This window comes from Acanthaster planci, linkage group LG03, assembly GCF_054643075.1.
Source record: "Acanthaster planci isolate LZ-2023a linkage group LG03, COTS_SCS, whole genome shotgun sequence".
Lineage (NCBI taxonomy): Eukaryota > Metazoa > Echinodermata > Asteroidea > Valvatida > Acanthasteridae > Acanthaster > Acanthaster planci.
The window spans coordinates 18245294-18264111 of record NC_141779.1 but is presented as its reverse complement, the minus strand read 5'-3'; the positions used below and the strand labels follow the sequence as shown (position 1 = coordinate 18264111).

The window sequence follows — 18818 nt, the reverse complement described above, 5'->3', positions numbered from 1 at the left end:
TAATCGAACGTACCCAATGACGGTCATCGAAATAAAATTCAGAACCATTCTCCACGATAAATATGTTCATGTATAGGGTAACAGATTCATTTGGCTTCCTTGTTTTCTTTCTTTTCTTCAGGAAACGAGAGCCCGGTCTGGTACCCTTACAGTAGCCCTTGAAAGTGGCCAAATGCTCAGCATTCCTGCCGGCAGAGTGACCTTTAGTCTTGCGGGCAGAGACCAGGAAGAAGAAGCTATCCTGAGAGAGCCTGGCATGGGAACGGCGCAGGCGTTGCGCAACCTGTCAGGTAGTTCACAGCCGCGCAGCAGGTGGGTCTCTGTTTTCAAGTCGTCTGATAGCTGCATGTGCAACTTGAAACTATTTTGCTAATAAAATGATAGGCCCAATTGTCCATGCTTGTCTGTGCTGTAATTTAAGTGTCTTGGTCAGATAGCAGTGATTTGCAAAGTGTCGTTGACTAATAGGCCTAATAGATGCAACCTCGCCTGATTTATCCGGGTGGCCTCTATTTGGTCAGTATCCCAGCCTTCCAAAAAGCCTTTACAGTCCTTTAGGTGTTTAGAAATTTCCACAGATTTGATTACAAAAACTGTACATTTCAGTGTTTCTTTAATTTCTAAACGTAATATGGTTTTTGGTAATGCCAAAGTTGATAGAGATCAGACTCTAACTTTTCAGTGCAACTATGATCCTTTGACGGCACAATGAACGCGTTTTCATTGTTAGAAAATAGACCTAAAACCCATGTTTTTAAATCAATACGTGCATGCTCTCCAGAAATAATACAGAAACTCTGCTATATTTATATAGAAGGTTATCATCCATGTTAATTTAAAATGTGGTATTAAATTTTCCACAGTGATGTCTTGTCATGACAGGGGGCCCCCAATGCCAAAAAAACAATAGTGCCAGGGCAGCTAAAGGACTGCGTGGACAGTATGTTGTTAATTGTGAAGTTTTCTTTTCTTTTGTTTTCAGACTCAGAGCACCAAGCAACCTGTCGGCAGGCGGAGAGGATAAAGGACACGATACCCATATTGATATTCCACCAGAGAAGGGCGGATATGGAACACCTGATCATCACGAACTAGACACGCGCTTTTGAAAGGTTTAAATTCTTTTTCAGTATTGAATTTAAACAGGTGATAGATACATGAGGAATTAAAAGTCCAGTTCCTACAAAGACTTACGTGTATGTTATTTTCGTTATAAGCGTTAAACCTATCTCAACTCAGTCATTGCTTGTAGTTGTAGAGACGTGATATAACTAAGCTTATTAAGAAAATGCTCAGTGTGACATGAGTTTTGGATTTCTAAGAATGATATAATTATTTTGGAGGTATTAATTTCAAGTATGAAAAATTCCTTTCCTTGAGACAATATGCTGCCAGGGTAGTTCTGTACTGCGTAAGCGAGCAGTTTGAAACTTTCAGGGAAGGCAATGCCTCGCTTTTTGGATAAGTTCAAGATTGCCCCAAAACCCTGAAAAGTTCATTTTGGAGGGTTGAGGACTATTGCTTGAACAGGTGTTTTGTTGAAATGGACGGCAAAGTCTTTGTGAGTAAAAAAGGTTGTGAAATTAAGGTTAGTTCTAAGAGGATCACAATAAAGGCTAACAATAATTTAGGTCAAATGTATGCCGTTTTCATGCTGCTGAAACTTGCTGAGCAAGTTGTTACGCAAATCTGATAAGCATAATTTAGGCCCTCGAACTTGTCAAGATTGAAGTCTTCAACTAAAGAGTACATAAATAACAATGACAATGAACTTTACAGGTAAAGATTATGTTTCTTCTACAAAACAGTGTTCAATATTTCATCTTTTCTCATCACTGAAAAATTACGAATGAGATGGTATTTTTCTACTGATAATTAAGTTGTTAAGAGTTACATTTGAATTCCGTATGATCTGAGCCATCAACCGATTCCCCAAGACCAACGCCAAGTGAAGGCGCTCTTGTTCTTTTTTATTTCAACTATACGGTAGTTCTTCATCATTTATAGTTTAACACATTTTTAATGGAGTAATAAGGCATTATTTTAAGTATGACCTATGTATCTAAGTGTTAACTTGAAAGGTCGAAAGATGCATGAAAAGTTCAGTCGACTTTTAAAAGACTTTCTGAAAGATGCATGTTCAGGTATTTTTAGATTCAACCTAATCATGTTAAAAAAATATGAAATGAATGTTTCAGCACAGGGCATGCAATGAAAGTTATTCCCAAGTTAATAAATTCAGATTAATACTGGTAACTAAACTTATTCTAGGCTATCTATCTTTCGGGTATAGTTTCAGCCTTTGAAGCGTACTACAAAACTGACTTTTGCCAAGCTTATGTTAAAATCTCCCAAACAGTTTTTATGTAATAAGTAGCTTGATAATCGTCAAGTGCAATCCTATTATTTTGATTTACGTTATTTGAAAAAGAATATATTTGAATGTTCTTTTTCACATAATGAAAAGGCCTTTTAATATAACAGTGATTTCTGAATGACGTAATAACAGGTTTTTGGTATTCCAGGTCTTCAAAAAGAGAATCGTTTAATAAGAGAGGTAATAAAATTATTTTTAAAAGTCTACAATTTTTGCTTTTTGTTCAGAGAAGCAGTTTGGATAGGTTTCAAGAGATGAGTGTCGGCCTTGAAAAGGGGCTCTCATGATCATATGGAGCTTTAACAGAACCTTTGTAGGACATCTTTAGATAATTTCAGTATGTTCAGAGAGAGCGTTTGGGAACAGATGGGTTTGGTACTTCTGACCAAACTAAAATTGAAGCCACAAGAACATCTTTACGCTCCCTTTGTCAGACGAGGTACGTGTGATAAATGGTCTTGGATCAAGATGTTGCTGAAGGTTCGTGACAACTTTAACTGTCACCGTAACAGTGTTCGATATTTCGAAATGCGGTTAAAAATATAAACGCTGTCGCACCAACGTCTTCATTGGTGTCAATATGACAGTCCGTAACAAGGGCATTTCAAGGCGCACCTGCTACTACAGGGAAAGTCCGCACACTCTTGATCCAGCTCAGTGCTCACAACGAAAAAACAAGGAAAATGGCTAGACTAGCTTCAGAGAACGGGTTTTGTGCATTGGGGTTGATGTACTCATCGATGCTACACAAGAAAATTGTACATTTACAAAGCTTGGTCACTGTTTCTGTTGTAATACAAACCTAGAGTTGTAACGAGTCACTGATTTTTGTGACTCGAGTTGAGACAAGAAGTCATTGTTAAGTAGTGACTCGAGTCGAGTCATGAGGCAAAAAAAGTTGAGTCGAGCCGGGTCAAGTATTTAGCTCGAGTCAATGATAATGTCGGGGTTTACATGCAGTCACATCATATCTTACTCTTTCTGATAACACATTAAAATATTAAACAGGCACTGTAAGTCAACTTTGTTTTTATTTTGGGGACTCGGGTCGAGAGGAGTCTTTTACCCGTTGGGGTTTGAGTCAAGTCGAGTCGCCGAAATTCTGACTCGAGTCAGACTCGTTATCGGGTCGTCATTGACTCGAGTCATCACAACAGCACAAAACGCACCATTCTACAGTCGTGATATGTATCTGTTATAAAGAAACTCGGTAATGCATGTGATACACGTTACAGAAACGCTATTGTTGGACTGCATAATTTTAACAGTGTGAACAGCGGGCCCCCTATCGTGTTCCACAGGTCATCAATGCTTGAGGTCAGATTTTCAGAATTTTTTATATTTTTTTTGTCCCTGTAAGCGTAACAGTGGCCATTTACCTCTGGGTTTTCGCCTATCTTAGGGTCACGTAATTAGTTTCTATTACCTAAGCAAGGATGACAAAGATGTTATTAAATCGTCAAACCATTAGAATATCTAGCACTATTTGTATTACAGAAGTTGAACTGTACAAATTGTACTGACATTTCACTGGCTACCCCTGGCTACCCCCTTGAATTGGTTTTGTTCGGAGCTCCTGTGACTGAAAAAGTCGCTTGGCAGGCCCCGCGCTTTTAATTGTCCAAAAGCAATGAAGGTAAACGTCCGTCAGTAGTGCAGTTAATCGCACCGTGAAAGACGTGGGTGGAAGGGGGCTGCAGCTTCGTAACAGGACTCAACAGTACAGTGTGTGTGTACTAATGCACAATCACATTACATTCCAGTAAATGCTTCGAACCGCGTTTGGCTGGTTACCGTTTGAAGATACACCTACCATCGATCGCAGCCAGGGACAACATGGCTTCTCTACTCGAACAGCTTAAACAATTCTCAACTGTTGTGGCAGATACCGGTGATTTCGAGCGTAAGTTGTGAACCCTAAAGTTACACTTTAAAAATGAATGGCCTTAAGTTAGGTTAGAATTACAACTTCGTAGAGAGGAGGGACCAATTAGAAATTTTTTTCTGGACAAGATTGACGCGTCGGTGAGAAGCAAGCCTGTCGTCCTTGGTCAGATGGTATAGCTTCCAGAGATCTTAGCAGACAGTTTTCATCTTCGAGAGGAAGGCATTTGAAACAAAGAAAACTTATGAAACTTGCTACAAGAGTGCAAAGTCCTTGATGTCACCTATTTACCCCATACGCCTAGTTCGATCCATCTATAATATATGTGTGCATGAAATACCAGGGTCAATCTGTGCATTAAGCGCAAACCATGCACATAAATATATGTCAAGTGGAATTTTCCGAACGGAAAGTATTACTCGAGTAAGTTTTATAAATTAAATTCAACTGAACAAAAAGATATTGTCAAGTGGACTAGGGCCAAAATAGGTCAGAAATTTTATTGAAAGTTTTCTTTTGTAATCCTTATATTTAATTTCACATTTGAGTAAATACAGGACTACTTTTGAAACCTTTTACACTGTTGGCTTTGTGGTATAGGCCTACGTCTTGTGTAACATCTTTGTAAGGAGAACAAATCATGTAAGGAGAACTCGTGGACTTCTTTCATGTTGTCTAGGTCTGCTGTTCGTACGCGCGACCAGCCAAATTTTGCAGAAAGAGCTCCCTTGCTTAGCATCAGATTGTGCAAACAAAACGACCAATAAGCCTTATTGTCAGTTAAATTTGAATAAAATCTTATACACTGAGTTCTTTAAATTCACGTAAACATAACAATATGAATTCTCCGTATTAAAGACACTGTCGCCATACCCCGTGATTGGGGGCAAGCTCTTGCTTAGTTATATGGTTACACGAGAGACGCTTTGCGCAGCACGTTTTCAATTGGTATAGAGGGTACAATGAAACCAGTCCAATCCAGAGACAGTGGCGTTACTTGTCCGAATCACGAGGTATGTGGCAACAATGTCTTTTGTCAGGGAAATTCAAATGGTTATGTTTATATGTAATTACGTACACTTTAAAATCTCCCGGATCAGATTGATCCAGAATTGGGTCCTATTCGGCGTGACCCTTTTTTTGGTCAAAATATGACCCCAAAAGGGTCACGCTGAATGGGACCCGATTCTGGGTCAATCTGATCCGAGAGTTTTTAGAGTGTAACTCAGATTTTATTAAATTTAACTCGCAAAAGGCTTATTGCCCCAACAGTTTTGATAAGTGCATGGTATTTTTTAAAACCTATGGTGTATCATTCCTACTTACCGCCAATCTAATTCAAGATATGTAAGGTTTATACAATGTACAAACCTAAAAGATAGCCCATCTACAAACTCCCGTAAACACATTTTGGCTGTTTTGATTGTGCCAACTTATTCTTCCATCACATTTATGCAACCAAATTTCATAAATGGGGAGGTTTATTCACCTTATATGATGGGGAGGTTTTTTCACCTTATATCCTCATTAAAATGGTGAAATTCTTGAGCATTTTGCCCATCCACACTGCAGAAAATCAGCAGCAGGAACTGTGAAAAACTGTCAGCTGTATGATAGCTTGACGAATCGCAACACAGTTTCCGTCTTTTCCTTTTATTTTCCTGACCCCATCCAAATGAAAGCTGAGCTGTGACTGGTCATAGGAATGGAAGCAAATTGGATCGATCACAAAAGCATTATCCTTTAATTATTGAGTTGCTTCTTGAAAAACGTGATATTACTGGCATGTTGAATAAAAACATTTTGGTCAGAAAGGTTTCTTTTTCTTATTTCACATTTCTGACAGCTAGGGTATGTTGTAAACATGGACTTGCTCGGTCACTAATGCACGTCCACACCCCTGTCGTGTCTGTGTTTGACAAGAAAGGGAATATGCTTTGGCCTTGGGAAATCTAACCATCGTTACATTCTAGTTCGGTGCACGACGGTGACGTTGGTGTGTTTGTACAGCGCGCATGCATACAAACCATCAATAGAGGTTCTACATGGTAGCCGTTTTCCGAGTTTTTTCTCCCACAGAGATACACATGAGTAAACATTTTGTACTATTCCTCCTCGTGCATTAGGCGCAAACCATGCACATGAATATTTGTCAAGTGGACTTTTCCGAACGAAAAAGTATTACTTGAGCGTGGGCAAAAACAGGTCAGAAATTGTATTGAAAGATTTCTGTTGTAATCCTTGTATTTAATTCCACATTTGATATGTAGGCCTACGTCTTGAGTGACGTCTTTTGCAAACTGTAGAAGTGGGAGTATGTAAGGAGAACTCGTGGATTTCTTTCATGTGGTCTAGGCCTACTGTTCGTGTACGCCACCAGCCTAATTTTGCAGAAAAAGCTCTTTTACAACATAACTCCTGTGTTTTCCTTTTGTTTCCTGACCCCATCCAAATGAAAGCTGAGCTGTGATTGGTCATTACAATGGAAGCAAATTGGACCGATCACAAAAGCATTAGTCCAGACCTTTAATTATTGAGTTGCCTTTTGAAAAACGTGTTGTTAATACTGGGATTTTGAATTAAAACAATTCAGTCATAAAACCCCGAAAGGTTTCCTTTTGTTATTTTACATCTCAGACAGCTAGGGTATGTTGTAAAACATGGACTTGCTCGGTCACTAATGTACGTCCACACCCCCGTCGTGTCTGTGAGTGGCAAGAAAGGGAATATGCTTTGGCCTTGGGAAATCTAACCATCGTTACATTCTAGCTTGGTGCACGACGGTGTTGTTTGGGTGTGTTTGTACAGCGCGCATGCATACGAACCACCAATAGAAGTTCTGCATGGCAGCCATTTTTCTGAGCCTTTTTCTCACAGGGATACACATGAGTAGACCTTTTGAGAGGGGTACCCCCTAACAAGTCCAATCCTTACACACACTCCAGCCTATTGTCACTAAACACATCCCCCTAGATGCCTGAAAAGAATTCCTGAGGTACCAGTACAACAATGGCCTGACTTATTGCACACATACGAAGCGAACTATGTCCCATAGTTCGCTTCGTATGTGTGCAATAAGTCAGGTCATCAGACAATGCAGCGCCTGCCACATGCGCTCCCCTGGGTGTGGACCGTCTGTGCAGAGGGCTGGAGCTTTGCGTATGATCTGTGCTTGCAAACTGAATAGGGAGCTGGCAGCGGCTAATTTCAGTCCGTATCGCAAAAGAACGTATTGAGTCATGACTTGTTAAATTCCCGCGGGGGGGGGGCATTGTAGGCGTGTACTGCTGACCTCACTCTCAGTCCATGTGAGCACTGTTCATGTTTGGTTTTGAATGGCACTGTGGGCAAACTGACATCATGTCAAAAACGGTAATTTAACAGTGTTTCGAAGTTGGGCTGTAATACTTCCCTGTTCAATTAACCTTTATGGGCAAGGATACGGTGTACTATTTATGACACACATTCCTCTCTCTCTAGCCTCCTTCCAGGCGACGCAACTACACGAAGCGACGGCACAGGGGCCCCCTTGCGTTGTGCCGTCGGGTAGCATCGTCGCCTTCTTATGGTGTTCTCTTGCTGCCAAATGTGCGCCGCTCTGTCGCCTCCGTTCTCATTACTTTTATGCTTTGTATAATGTATTACGTCGTCGCGTCGTGACGTTGCGTCGTGCCGTCGCGTCGTGTCGTTGCGTCGCCTGGAGGAAGGCGAGAGCGAGAGAGAGAGAAATATGTGTCGTAAATAGTACACCATACAAGAAAGGGCAATGAACAACAAAGTTCAAAGATGTGCATGTATTAGTCAAGTTGGACCGAAAGACGTTGAGCAGTATCCGCAGTGGATTTTCCAACAAGTGGCTCCCCCAAAAGACCTTTAAGAATGGACACCTGTGTAAATCCAAGTCGGCAAACAGTTTCTCCCTGTTACGTAAATATGACTCGATTCCTTGTCAGGAATAGGCTTAAATGTAATGTTTACCAAACTTCAATGCCACTTTTTATACAGAGTGGTATCCCGGTAATTTTGTTGCTACATAAGCTACATTGGTAAAAAGAATGTAACAGACATATCATTTTGAAATATCTGTTTTTACTTTAGTCATCGACCAGTACAAGCCGGTAGATGCCACCACAAATCCATCTCTCATCTTGGCGGCTGCTCAGATCGACAAATACCGTGGCCTGGTCGACGACGCTGTCGCCTATGGCAAGAACAGTGCAAGGCAATTCATGCAAATGATTATAATTATGATATCAAGCTGACTCTGCCTCGTCCGAAAGAATCAAAGAACAAACCAGCGGAAATCGGCCGACATACTCTGTGTTATGCTATTCCTATCTAAGAGACCTTAGACTGGACTTAATGGCCATCCTTGAACAAAGATATTATCCATATTTATGGACATAAATTCTTCAATCTGAATAAAAATCAAGAAATTGTTATTTAGCATTCTAACTTGGATCTTAATTTTTTCATAAACAATCAGAAAAGTACCTCTTGGACATTTCTGACAAAATTTCACCCCTGAAGAGGGAATAAAAGCTAGTCTGATTTGGTCGATTTATTTTGGGGCACTCGATGTATCAGTGTACAACAGCTTTTAAACTTAACAAATATCGCTTGTGATGTTTCGTCCATTATGAATATTCACAAAAAATATTCTTTACTTTCCTTGGAGAGATTAGTTTTTGCCACACTACACAATGAATCCGTGTAATGCGAGAGGATTACCTACAATGTGTTATTTCATATTGTTAACAGCTCTCTCGAGGAAAAGATCACGGCAACAATGGAGAAACTCTTCGTCAATTTTGGTGTGGAAATCTTGAAGATTGTCCCAGGAAGGGTGTCCACAGAGGTCGATGCTCGGTGAGTTTGCCTGGTTGTTCTGTCTGAAACTCCCTTATTTTTTTCTGCAGATAGTAAATCACTTTACAGAGATTTTAATAATGTCCATGTATGTGCTGACAATTTAAGGTGTTAACGTGGTAATTATTAACGTAAATTCGATTTGATCTTGGCGTGCGCACAAACATGTTCATTTCCGAAAAAGATTGTCGTCGTGCAAGCTGTAATTGTTGTTTTGCCACCTTTAGCAGAGATCTTTTTCAACCATAATCAGCAATTTGCCCTTTTTGTTGATTTTCCATGTCGAATTTGAATCGCTAATTGTACAAATAAAATGTGCCCCTTTGCGCCTGCGCTAGACAGTATAATTTGAAGATGTGCACTTGTTCCATGCGATTTTCTTCAGGCTGTCGTTTGACACGGAGGCTCAGATTGCCACGGCTAAGAGGCTGATTGCACTGTATGAGGAGCAGGGTATTAAGAAGGAGAGAGTTCTCATCAAGCTCAGTTCGACATGGGAGGGTATTCAAGCTGCAAGGTATAACAGAAATGTATAATCTTAAGGCCAGTATCACATTGTCATTTGGACTGCCACCAGCCTGTTCCCTGTTCACTTTTTGTGGAATATGCATGTTCTCTATGACCGATGTTTTCAGCACATATCTTTGCCCTCTTCAAATTTTGTCCATTGCAATAACCTTGAATGCGCAATACAACCATCGAGATTGAATTCCATAAAGTCTGAATTTTTCCCCACATCGAATCATACTTGACTCGAGAGGGAAAAGACAAGTTAACTGTCTGCAGTGCACAATGGACAATTTTGTACAAAACTTGAGTGAATCTATTTCATTGGAAATCATTCTTCATTTTTTTACCAGAGGTTAATAAGTAGGTGGTTGTTTCCTTTGATCTCCTATGTCTTGCGATTTTCTGAACAAATGCTAGGCCTATATGTCTTTTTAATGTTTGTGTTGTCAGTGTGTTTCAGCACTCTGTAGACTTAAGTCAGTTGACTTGGACTCGAGTTGGACCCGAATCGCTATTTTTGTGACTCGTGACTTGACTTGGACTTGCAAAAAGACCTGTGACTTGACTTGGACTTACACTTACATATTATGTCTTGACACAAGTCAGAAAACTACTCAATCGAACCCATTAACGTTTTAAATCAGGCCTATTAACTTTCACCTTGCGTAATCAGCGTAAGACTTTGTTCGGCTCACGACTTCAAATTCAGTCTTATCTGTCCAAGGCCACATCTGAATCACTTGGCTGTGGCTTGAAATCACACATCGCGCGTCTTGACTTGTACCTGGACAAAAACACTTGTGCCTTTCTTTTATTTTGACCAAACTGACTAGTGACTTGACATGACCTGTGATGAAATGACTTATGACTTTACTTGTGACTGGGCCAAAATTGTGACTCGGCTTAGACTCGGAAAGATTGACTTGCTACCACCAACATTTTGCTGGGATCTTTGTGTTTGTACAAAATCATAATGGTTAAAGTTTATTTCAGTTCGAACAAGTGACGCATGCGTATAATTTATTATAACTGGCACTCCCCCTTCGGACACATACAATTCACTCCTTGGCACTTATATATGCCAAAGATTTATTGACCACATTTTTGTTTTCTTGACTACCGTAGGCATCTAGAGGCGGAGGATGGTATCCACTGTAACCTTACCCTCCTCTTCTCCTTCGTTCAGGTAAAATTACCCGTTCAAAGAGTCAAAGCGCTGCTCACGTGCACTTTTATGTACAGTCTTGTGTCCCAAAATTGGTACAACTAACTATTGTCAGGTCTATATATACCTTTTCATTTCTTTTATTTCCCAAGTAGGCAACAAATGTTAGAATATCACATGTACATGTGGGTTAAAAACAAACAATGGGTATTGACAAAATACATGCAAGGAAAGACAATACAGATAATATCCCTGACGGATTACCAAAAATAATTATGCGAATGACCTTTTAAGCTTTCGTGGTGAATGTGGCAAGTTACATAAAGGGTTTGCGATAACACTTTGCAAAAATACATCTCTCTGGTGAGCATGTGTGGCTCTGAAAGGAATCGAAGGGTACTCTCACTAAGTAAAAACGCGAACTTGATCATTGCAAACGAGGTCTTACAAAATGTCATCAATCACATGTGACATAGACAGAAAAAACCTGTAACATTACAGAGACAAAATACATCTTAATATTTAACATCTACAAAAGCACGGCAAAAAGATCATAAAGATTTTTATAAAATTATTTAAGCTATCAACTGGCAACGTGCATGGTTTGTAAAGAGATCACTCTTTGCTTGATGGTGCCTATAATCTTTAATTTCCTTCCTACAAAGGCACTCAAAATGCCTTGTTTAATGCGTCGCGCCATTTACTTTGCTGTAGGCTGTCGCTTGTGCAGAAGCCAACGTGACTCTAATCTCGCCGTTTGTGGGTCGTATCAGGGACTGGTACAAAGCCAACGCATGCAAGGCTGATTATGAGCCCAAAGAGGATCCAGGTAGGTATAACTACAATATATGATGTGTGAAAGGGGTAATTATTTTGACAGACGACCCGTGTTTGAATATTCCACTCGGCCGGATGTTTCAGTAGCGTCGCTTTCGATCAGTAAACCTCGTTTTGATTCTGCCTCATCAAGGAGTGCATTGTCTCGGTTTGTTTGTGTGAGTGCGTTGTGCATAGACTACAAATGCCTATTTCAAAACAACATACAATGTCCTATAACATAACGCAGGAAGGCGGTATGAATTTATTGTTAAACCTGTCAGTTTACTCTCAAAAACTAATTCAAAGACACGACTTTTTTCGAAGGTGTGTCGAGTGTTAAGAAGATTTACAACTACTACAAGAAGTTTGGATACCCGACGGTTGTTATGGGAACCTCCATCCGCCGAATAGGCGACATTCAAGAGCTGGCTGGCTTGGACCTCTTCACTATCAGGTGAAGGTCTTAGCATTTTAGGTATTTTTTCAAGAAGAAAATCGTAGTAGGGGTTTAGTTCTGTTCTCTGTTTTAATTTTATTATCTATTTTTTTTGCTTTTACTAAAATTGAATGGTGTCAGATTGTGGCAAACCCAATTTTCTGGCGTATTTGTGGTCATCATTTGGTAAAATGAAATAATTATAAATGCCTCCCATGGCTTTGTTTCTCCACAGTCCAAGTCTGCTTGAAGAACTGAAAGCAACCAATGCTCCTCTTACTCGCAAGATGTCAGTGCAACTAGGTAAGGAAATAACTTCTCCACCTAGAAGATTAAATTACACAACAAAGGATCTGTCCTCTCTTTATGTAACTCTGCAACTGTCGTTTGGCACGCTTTTTGAGTAACTTTTAAGCCATCAAGTCTCTTTTAATTTTGGTGTAAACCTGCATGTGGTCCATTTGAATACGGCTATGGCTGTTGTCGTCGTCGTCGATGTCGTTGTGTTTGTTTCTGTTTGCCGCTCAGGGATTTTTTTTTTATTGCAGCCCTTTTTGTTGTTAAAATTTTATACTTTTTTATATATACCCTTAAGAATTCAAAGCTGTTTTTTCGCTCGACAGACTTTAAAAGAGTTCTAACATATGAAGTCAGAAATACTGGCAAAATGTCCATTAGTTATAGCAGTTAGAACAAGTATGAAATTTGAATTGTGTTTCCTGGTATATCCCACCAGCTCATGCATCACCAGTGGAAAAACTGTCCCTCTCGGAGCAGCAGTTCCGTTGGCTCTTCAACGAAAATCCCATGGCCGTGGAGAAGCTCTCGGATGGAATCCGGAAGTTTGCCGCAGACACAATCAAACTGGAGAATTTGTTGAAAGACAAATTGGTTGCTTAAAGCAAATTAATGGAGTCATAACAAGAGAAGAATGCCACAACCTAAATAGTCGCTAGATTAGCTGTAGTTTGTCGAATACATTTTATAACGAGTTGTTGATCATTTTGGATTGAAATTTTTCAAATTCTTTGTAGAAAGTGCAGTTCCAAAGTATGCTGTGTACCTCATGTTATATTTAATGGTCTCTTTTTTTGCATATCTCTGGGAAGTAATGGTACATTTTAGAGAGTATCTTTTAAAACACAGTAACTGTAAAAAAACTGTGTATATGATTGGTAATAGGTTTCATATCGGTTACTCGGTTCCGAAGAAGGGCGTGACAAATTACTGAAGTATCTGTGATTTTAGAGTCTCTTCACATAGTGCAATATTAGCATAATCTTTGCCATTCTCTTAAGACATTAGGGTGTAATCACAAGCTATCATGATCACCGGTACAAAATAAACACCGATGCATTTTTCAAGACATGCTCTGGTAACTCACGCAAAGGGTTATACACGTTACATTATGTCAATGCACATGATTCTTCAAAAGAATCTTTAACCAAATGCTGCTCAAAATTATTAAGAAAACAAAGTATATTTAAAACAAGCATTCACAGTAACACTCATGTTTTACATGCTAGTACAAAGAGACAAAATTGCCCTTAAAAATAATATATGATTTGTATTCAAAAAAAGTAAATGCCAATTTACTCTCTCTTTGTTTTTAGCCATGTCCTCTTCTGCAAGGAATTCCCAGCAAAATTCTCGTGAAACCGAGTCATAAACTGTTAGTTGTTAACATTTAGATTTTGTTTTAACCTTTCAAGTTCTCTTGTAAATACTGCTGCAAGTATACACAGACATGTATCTGATGAAATCAGTGGCGTAACTGGAGGTTGGCTTGGGGAACATGTTCCCCCAACATCGGTTTTGGCTCCCCCCCCCCATTTGAAATTTTGAAATGTGACGGCCCATGTTCAAGCCAAAATTAAATTGCTTTCAGTGTCCCGTTGAAAAACAAAATGTATGCCTACCTGGAAACCTTTTCAGAAACCTCTGCCTACAGTAACGCCATTGAATGAAGTAGTTTAACGACTTAAGCTTATTCTCTACACTGTAGTTTATGCCGTTTATTCTACCTAGGTGATTGAACTTAACCCAATAGGTGTTTAAAAGTAGAGCTCTTGACCTTCATTTTCACAGGAGGGTGGAGACCTGGATTAGTTCCGTAACATAAAGTCTAAAAAATGCCGCATTTCCCCTAAAGTAACAGCATATCCTTGCCACTCCAACGAACCTTTTTAACTGTTGCAAGGAATGGCCCCACCTCATTGGGCCGCATTCAGAAAGACCCCCACCCTCTGTTGATCCCCCTGCAAACATGAAGGTTTACACCCTTCTGTCATACTACTCCCAGTCACCCTTTGCCCTCATACCCATTCTTTGGTTCTTGTCTCTCTTGTTTCCATTCTTCCTGACTATGAAACGGTACAACGTATCCACTTAAAATAATGGTGATGGGCGAGGAATATTATCAGAAATGAAACTGAAATAAATGCCCAAAGAGGCGAACTGTTGGACCCCAGCCACGGCAACTTTTTGTTCACACAACGTTGCTTGACCAGGGAACACGACTTAAAAACATGGCTAGGTAACGACTTGTCATCAAGCTTAACTTTACTAAAAAAAAAACACCAAGTTTCGAAACATTCGTTCGTGCTATTTTGCTCACATAGTGCATGGGGATTTTGTTTGTTTACGAATTTACGATTTCATGACGAAATCATTCTTCAAGTATCCTACACCTGCAGGCTTAAAGGGGATGGGCCAGGTACGGTTAAACTGATGCTATTTTGGTTTGGTTTATTTATTTCCCATACTATGCACAATTTAAATAATATAAGGTAATGAAACTAAATTAAATAGTATGGAGGGAGGCCAGACAAAAAGCCTAAGCTTTTACGGGGTGTGTCCCCTGCAAAAATAGTACATGTAAATTTACAATTCTTGAGAGAAAAACTGTCAAAATTAATATTAATACAGAATAATGTGTGAAGATCTTCATTTGTTCAAGTTAGTAAATAGTTGTGTACAACAACGACACAAAATCCTAATTACAGGTTTAAAAATATGTATAAATACAACTTTGGCATTGTTTAGAAGAAATCATACTGTCAATTGTCCACCGCATTTAATAAAAGTATCCTATGATGCCTTCTACAAAAAAAAAGATTTGATTTGGTTCCAGAGAAGGGGTCCCTAGGATCTGACAGCGGAAAGGCGAATAGATGTTCTGACTTTATCAAGATGAAGCTTAGTTGAAGACCTGGTGTTATAATTGTGAATACCAGTGTCATTACCAGCACACTGTCGTAAAAGTTGGTACCTTAATCCTGCCCTAACTTACTCTTTATAATGGGTTTTGCGGTTTTTGTCATAAAAAACCGAGAGCTGGGGGGGGGGTGGTTGCAGGCTGCCAAGGGCAGTAGCCCACGTTATTTGCGCTCAGGTAATCGCCATAGTTGATAGGTTAACAAAGTGAAACTGGTATAGCAGCAGTGACCGGTCAACACAGAATGTTGTAAAGTCACCTCCATAGTATTGACACAGCATTTCCTGGGGGCGGGCCTTAGACCATAGTAATGTTGGAAAGTACTGTTGCCAATAATTCATTTTTCTCATTTACACAAATCCTGAGGGGGTAGTGTATGTATCTCCCCACCTTTGGTGGTGGGATGATGGGCCGTGGAATCATCCCACACACTTTTTGTGATAAGCAAAAAAATTAAAAGTGTAGAATGATTTTAATGTGCTATTCTGAGTTTGACGATTTTATGTGAAATGTTTATCGTGAACATCGCCCTCATAGTACATGGTGTGGCATTGATTTATAAAATATACTCTTTTCAAGACATGGTCATTTTTCCTGTATAAACTCCTTCCCCTGTTCTCTTTGGCAGCCGTTTCATAGCAAACATCAACAATCATACTGATACAAGAACGGATTCACTAATTAGCCTTGGATGACTAGTCGATGATACAGTCGTGCCTGGCATTAATTTTGTTCATTAATTGCAAAACACGTTTCTTGTGTTGGTGGGTTGTACATGTGATAAATTATTATCAAAAAATTACTACGCAAAGAAATTAATTTAAACTAAGAAAGAAAGAAAAATTCGCCAGGAAACAGACTTTTTAAATAATCGTCTATCTACCGGTACATTGCATGGAAAAAGAGAATTAAACCCACATGTCTCGTGGATTGGAATATAAGGTAACTTTTTCTTGTATCAATTATCTAAAAGCCGAAAAAGGCCGTCTAAAGGGTCTGTTTCTGCCATACCCAAATATTTGAAATCTGCTGGGGACATAAATTCTATAAAGCTGTCTGGGCCTCAGTTATTCGTCCCCCAACTATGTATTTGTATAATCAAAAGTTTTAATGAAGGGTCCAAAATTTTATCAAATAAGCTTTAATTTAAAAGGGACTTATTTTATTCACAGAGCTACAAGAACATCACTCCATTATTATCTTACAATGACGATTGAAGACTGTAATTACAAAGGACTTACTAGGACTAAAACTGGCAGTCAAATTTGTTACATTTTGACATCTCAAGCTCTCATTCATCACATGTATGAGAGCTTCCCTATTGTACAACTCCTGATGTTCGGTTTCCATTCATTCCAAAGACCTTATTTATAGAATCTATATGGTATTTTTCTCGCAAAACAATGTTCTCAATTATATATTTGAAACAGGACTCAGTTGACCGAGTTTGGGGTGGAATTTTCATTCTAGTCAGTAGGGGGCGCATGCCTAATATGAGGTGACAATTCGATTGAACCTGTTGAGGTACCCTTTTCGTCGCAATTATTTCTAACATTACATTTACTTCTACACATGAAAATAATGCTAAATATACCTCTGATATAAAGGAGATATGATGATGCCGCCAAAACATCTTAGATAAGAAGATGGTTTCAAAATGTCTGTAGTTGTAGTCGCCAGCATGCACTTCAATGTTGTTACTGGGAAAACGATTTAATAAACTTCACTTAAAGTTTACCTTTGCCAAATACTGAAAATTATCTGTAACTGTTACATCAATATAGAACAGCAAAAGTGAACACCTTAAACATTAGGTTTTTATTGAATTTACATTTCCAAACTGAATTAAAAATTAAACAAAGTTTTAATTGATACGGCGACGAAAGATTTCTTTAAGTTAACTACTTGTTTGACATAGAGTTAAGCTGATTTTTCTGTCACGGTCAACATTGTTAAATTATTTGTGATCTTTCAGATTTAAAATGAATGAAACAACCCTCTAGATACACGAAACAGGAAATTTTCAGACTTTGAGGCACAGTTGTGACATTTCATATAAATGACATGCAAAAACTATCCAGTAATAGTTGCACTGGCGCTAACATCCCTGTTTTGTATTGGTCTTAAAAGTCCGTTCTTTTGATGACCATGCTTGAACTGCTAAATGACAAAATCATTGAACAGTGACAGCAATATTCATTTATGCTCTCTTTTCAACGTTTCTTACATCTTAGCTTGTAATTCAATTGTTGCATGCGTACTAATGTTCAACGTTCCATCGAAATGTATTTAATGAAATTTTAATTTCAGCATTTTTCTTTTGTTATCTTTATGTTTGTACACAGTCCATCCCACGAAATAGGCCTAAGGGTTTCTATAATAGAAAGCGTGGGTTTTAAATTACCGAACCGAAACCCACTCCCATTTATTAATTTATTATTTATTATCAAACAATACCACCGTACATGAACACGGTCAGTCAAGTGGGGAATTAATAAGTAGTATTGTTTGAATTCCCCGATGCATGTCGGGTCGTATCCCTTGGCATATTTTTCCATTTATACGCATGCTTTTATTATCCTGCGTTGTTTTACAGGCTTAGCATATTTTTATTTGCGACAAGAAATTGTTCTAGCGTGTCCTCTCAATACTCAACCCTCCAATCAGTACATAAGTTTGAAACAAGATGTAACACTACCTCTGTGCTTAGGATGAAGAAGAGCTAACTCTGCATTCATCTCAACTTTCACAGTGGCAGTTTGTCTTCTAGGGGCAAAGAAACCAGGCAATAGTTGTCGGAGACGCTCGATTATTTCCATGGAAACATGGAAATGCCGTGCAGAGTTAACCTGGACAATGTCATCATACAGAGAAAATCCATCTCTCAATTCTATCCTCTTCAAGATAGAAATTATGTCGCCTTTCATGAAGGCCATTCCAAGCAGCCACGTTTTCATTTGTTTCCCTTTCTGCAGGCTACAGTCAAAGCCATACGTAGTAAAAAATATTCTTTCTCACCAAAGAAGACGTATACATCTTGATTTTACAGCATTGTTTAACGTCTTCTGACTCTGCAACGCTGCTATCGTTCCGGAGGGAATTACCTCCAAACAATAAACTTAGAAAGGCTGTCAGTGATATTGCTCGTCTTTGGCGTTCTCCTTGCCTAAATAAAACATTTTCCCTTGCAACAAGTCCTTGATTCTCAAAGTGTCAAATGGTTCCAACCCTTTTTTTTGCGTCGTCTTCGATCTTGATCAAGGAATGTGAGTATTGATCCATTTATGGGCTCCGCATCGAAATTATTACACCAGTAATTCCAGTCGTCCATGGAAAAGTAATGACATTTTCAAACAATTATTATGCCCATTGATCCGCTATAGGTCTTTCCCAGCTGAACTCAATAACACGAAAGACAGTCATGAAGCTTAGATCATTGTCGCAAACTGTAACCCTTTCCAAAGTGAGCGAATTCCACAAAGGAAACAGCTTTTGTTGAAGCATAAATTATACAACATAATGAGATAAAGAACCAATTAA

General features: G+C 39.0%; 2 protein-coding genes across 2 annotated transcripts in view; both read left to right on the top strand.

Annotated features, from left to right (window-relative positions):
- Nucleotides 1–3386, top strand: part of LOC110991048 (electroneutral sodium bicarbonate exchanger 1-like) — a 28857-nt gene extending 25471 nt beyond the window's left edge. The window contains exons 23-24 of the mRNA XM_022256147.2: nt 122–312; nt 983–3386. Of these exons, the coding sequence (XP_022111839.1) occupies nt 122–312; nt 983–1109 (318 nt within the window). The 3' untranslated portion in view covers nt 1110–3386. The remainder of the gene's footprint in view (nt 1–121; nt 313–982) is intronic.
- A 634-nt stretch (nt 3387–4020) lies between these two features.
- Nucleotides 4021–14531, top strand: LOC110991049 (transaldolase-like). The gene is made up of 9 exons (XM_022256148.2): nt 4021–4280; nt 8361–8484; nt 9024–9131; nt 9517–9648; nt 10767–10827; nt 11521–11635; nt 11950–12079; nt 12297–12364; nt 12798–14531. Exons 1-9 carry the CDS (start codon nt 4214–4216, stop codon nt 12959–12961), a joined length of 969 nt encoding a protein of 322 aa, XP_022111840.2. The 5' UTR covers nt 4021–4213; the 3' UTR covers nt 12962–14531.
- The last annotated feature ends 4287 nt before the right edge of the window (nt 14532–18818 follow it).

Bases quoted from the DNA above. Each gene is read 5' to 3' on its own strand.
- LOC110991049 (XM_022256148.2), top strand. From the start codon at position 4,214: ATGGCTTCTCTACTCGAACAGCTTAAACAATTCTCAACTGTTGTGGCA. The intron at 4,281-8,360 runs GTAAGTTGTGAA...TTTTTACTTTAG, and splicing joins AGATACCGGTGATTTCGAGC to TCATCGACCAGTACAAGCCG. The intron at 8,485-9,023 runs GCAATTCATGCA...TATTGTTAACAG, and splicing joins TATGGCAAGAACAGTGCAAG to CTCTCTCGAGGAAAAGATCA.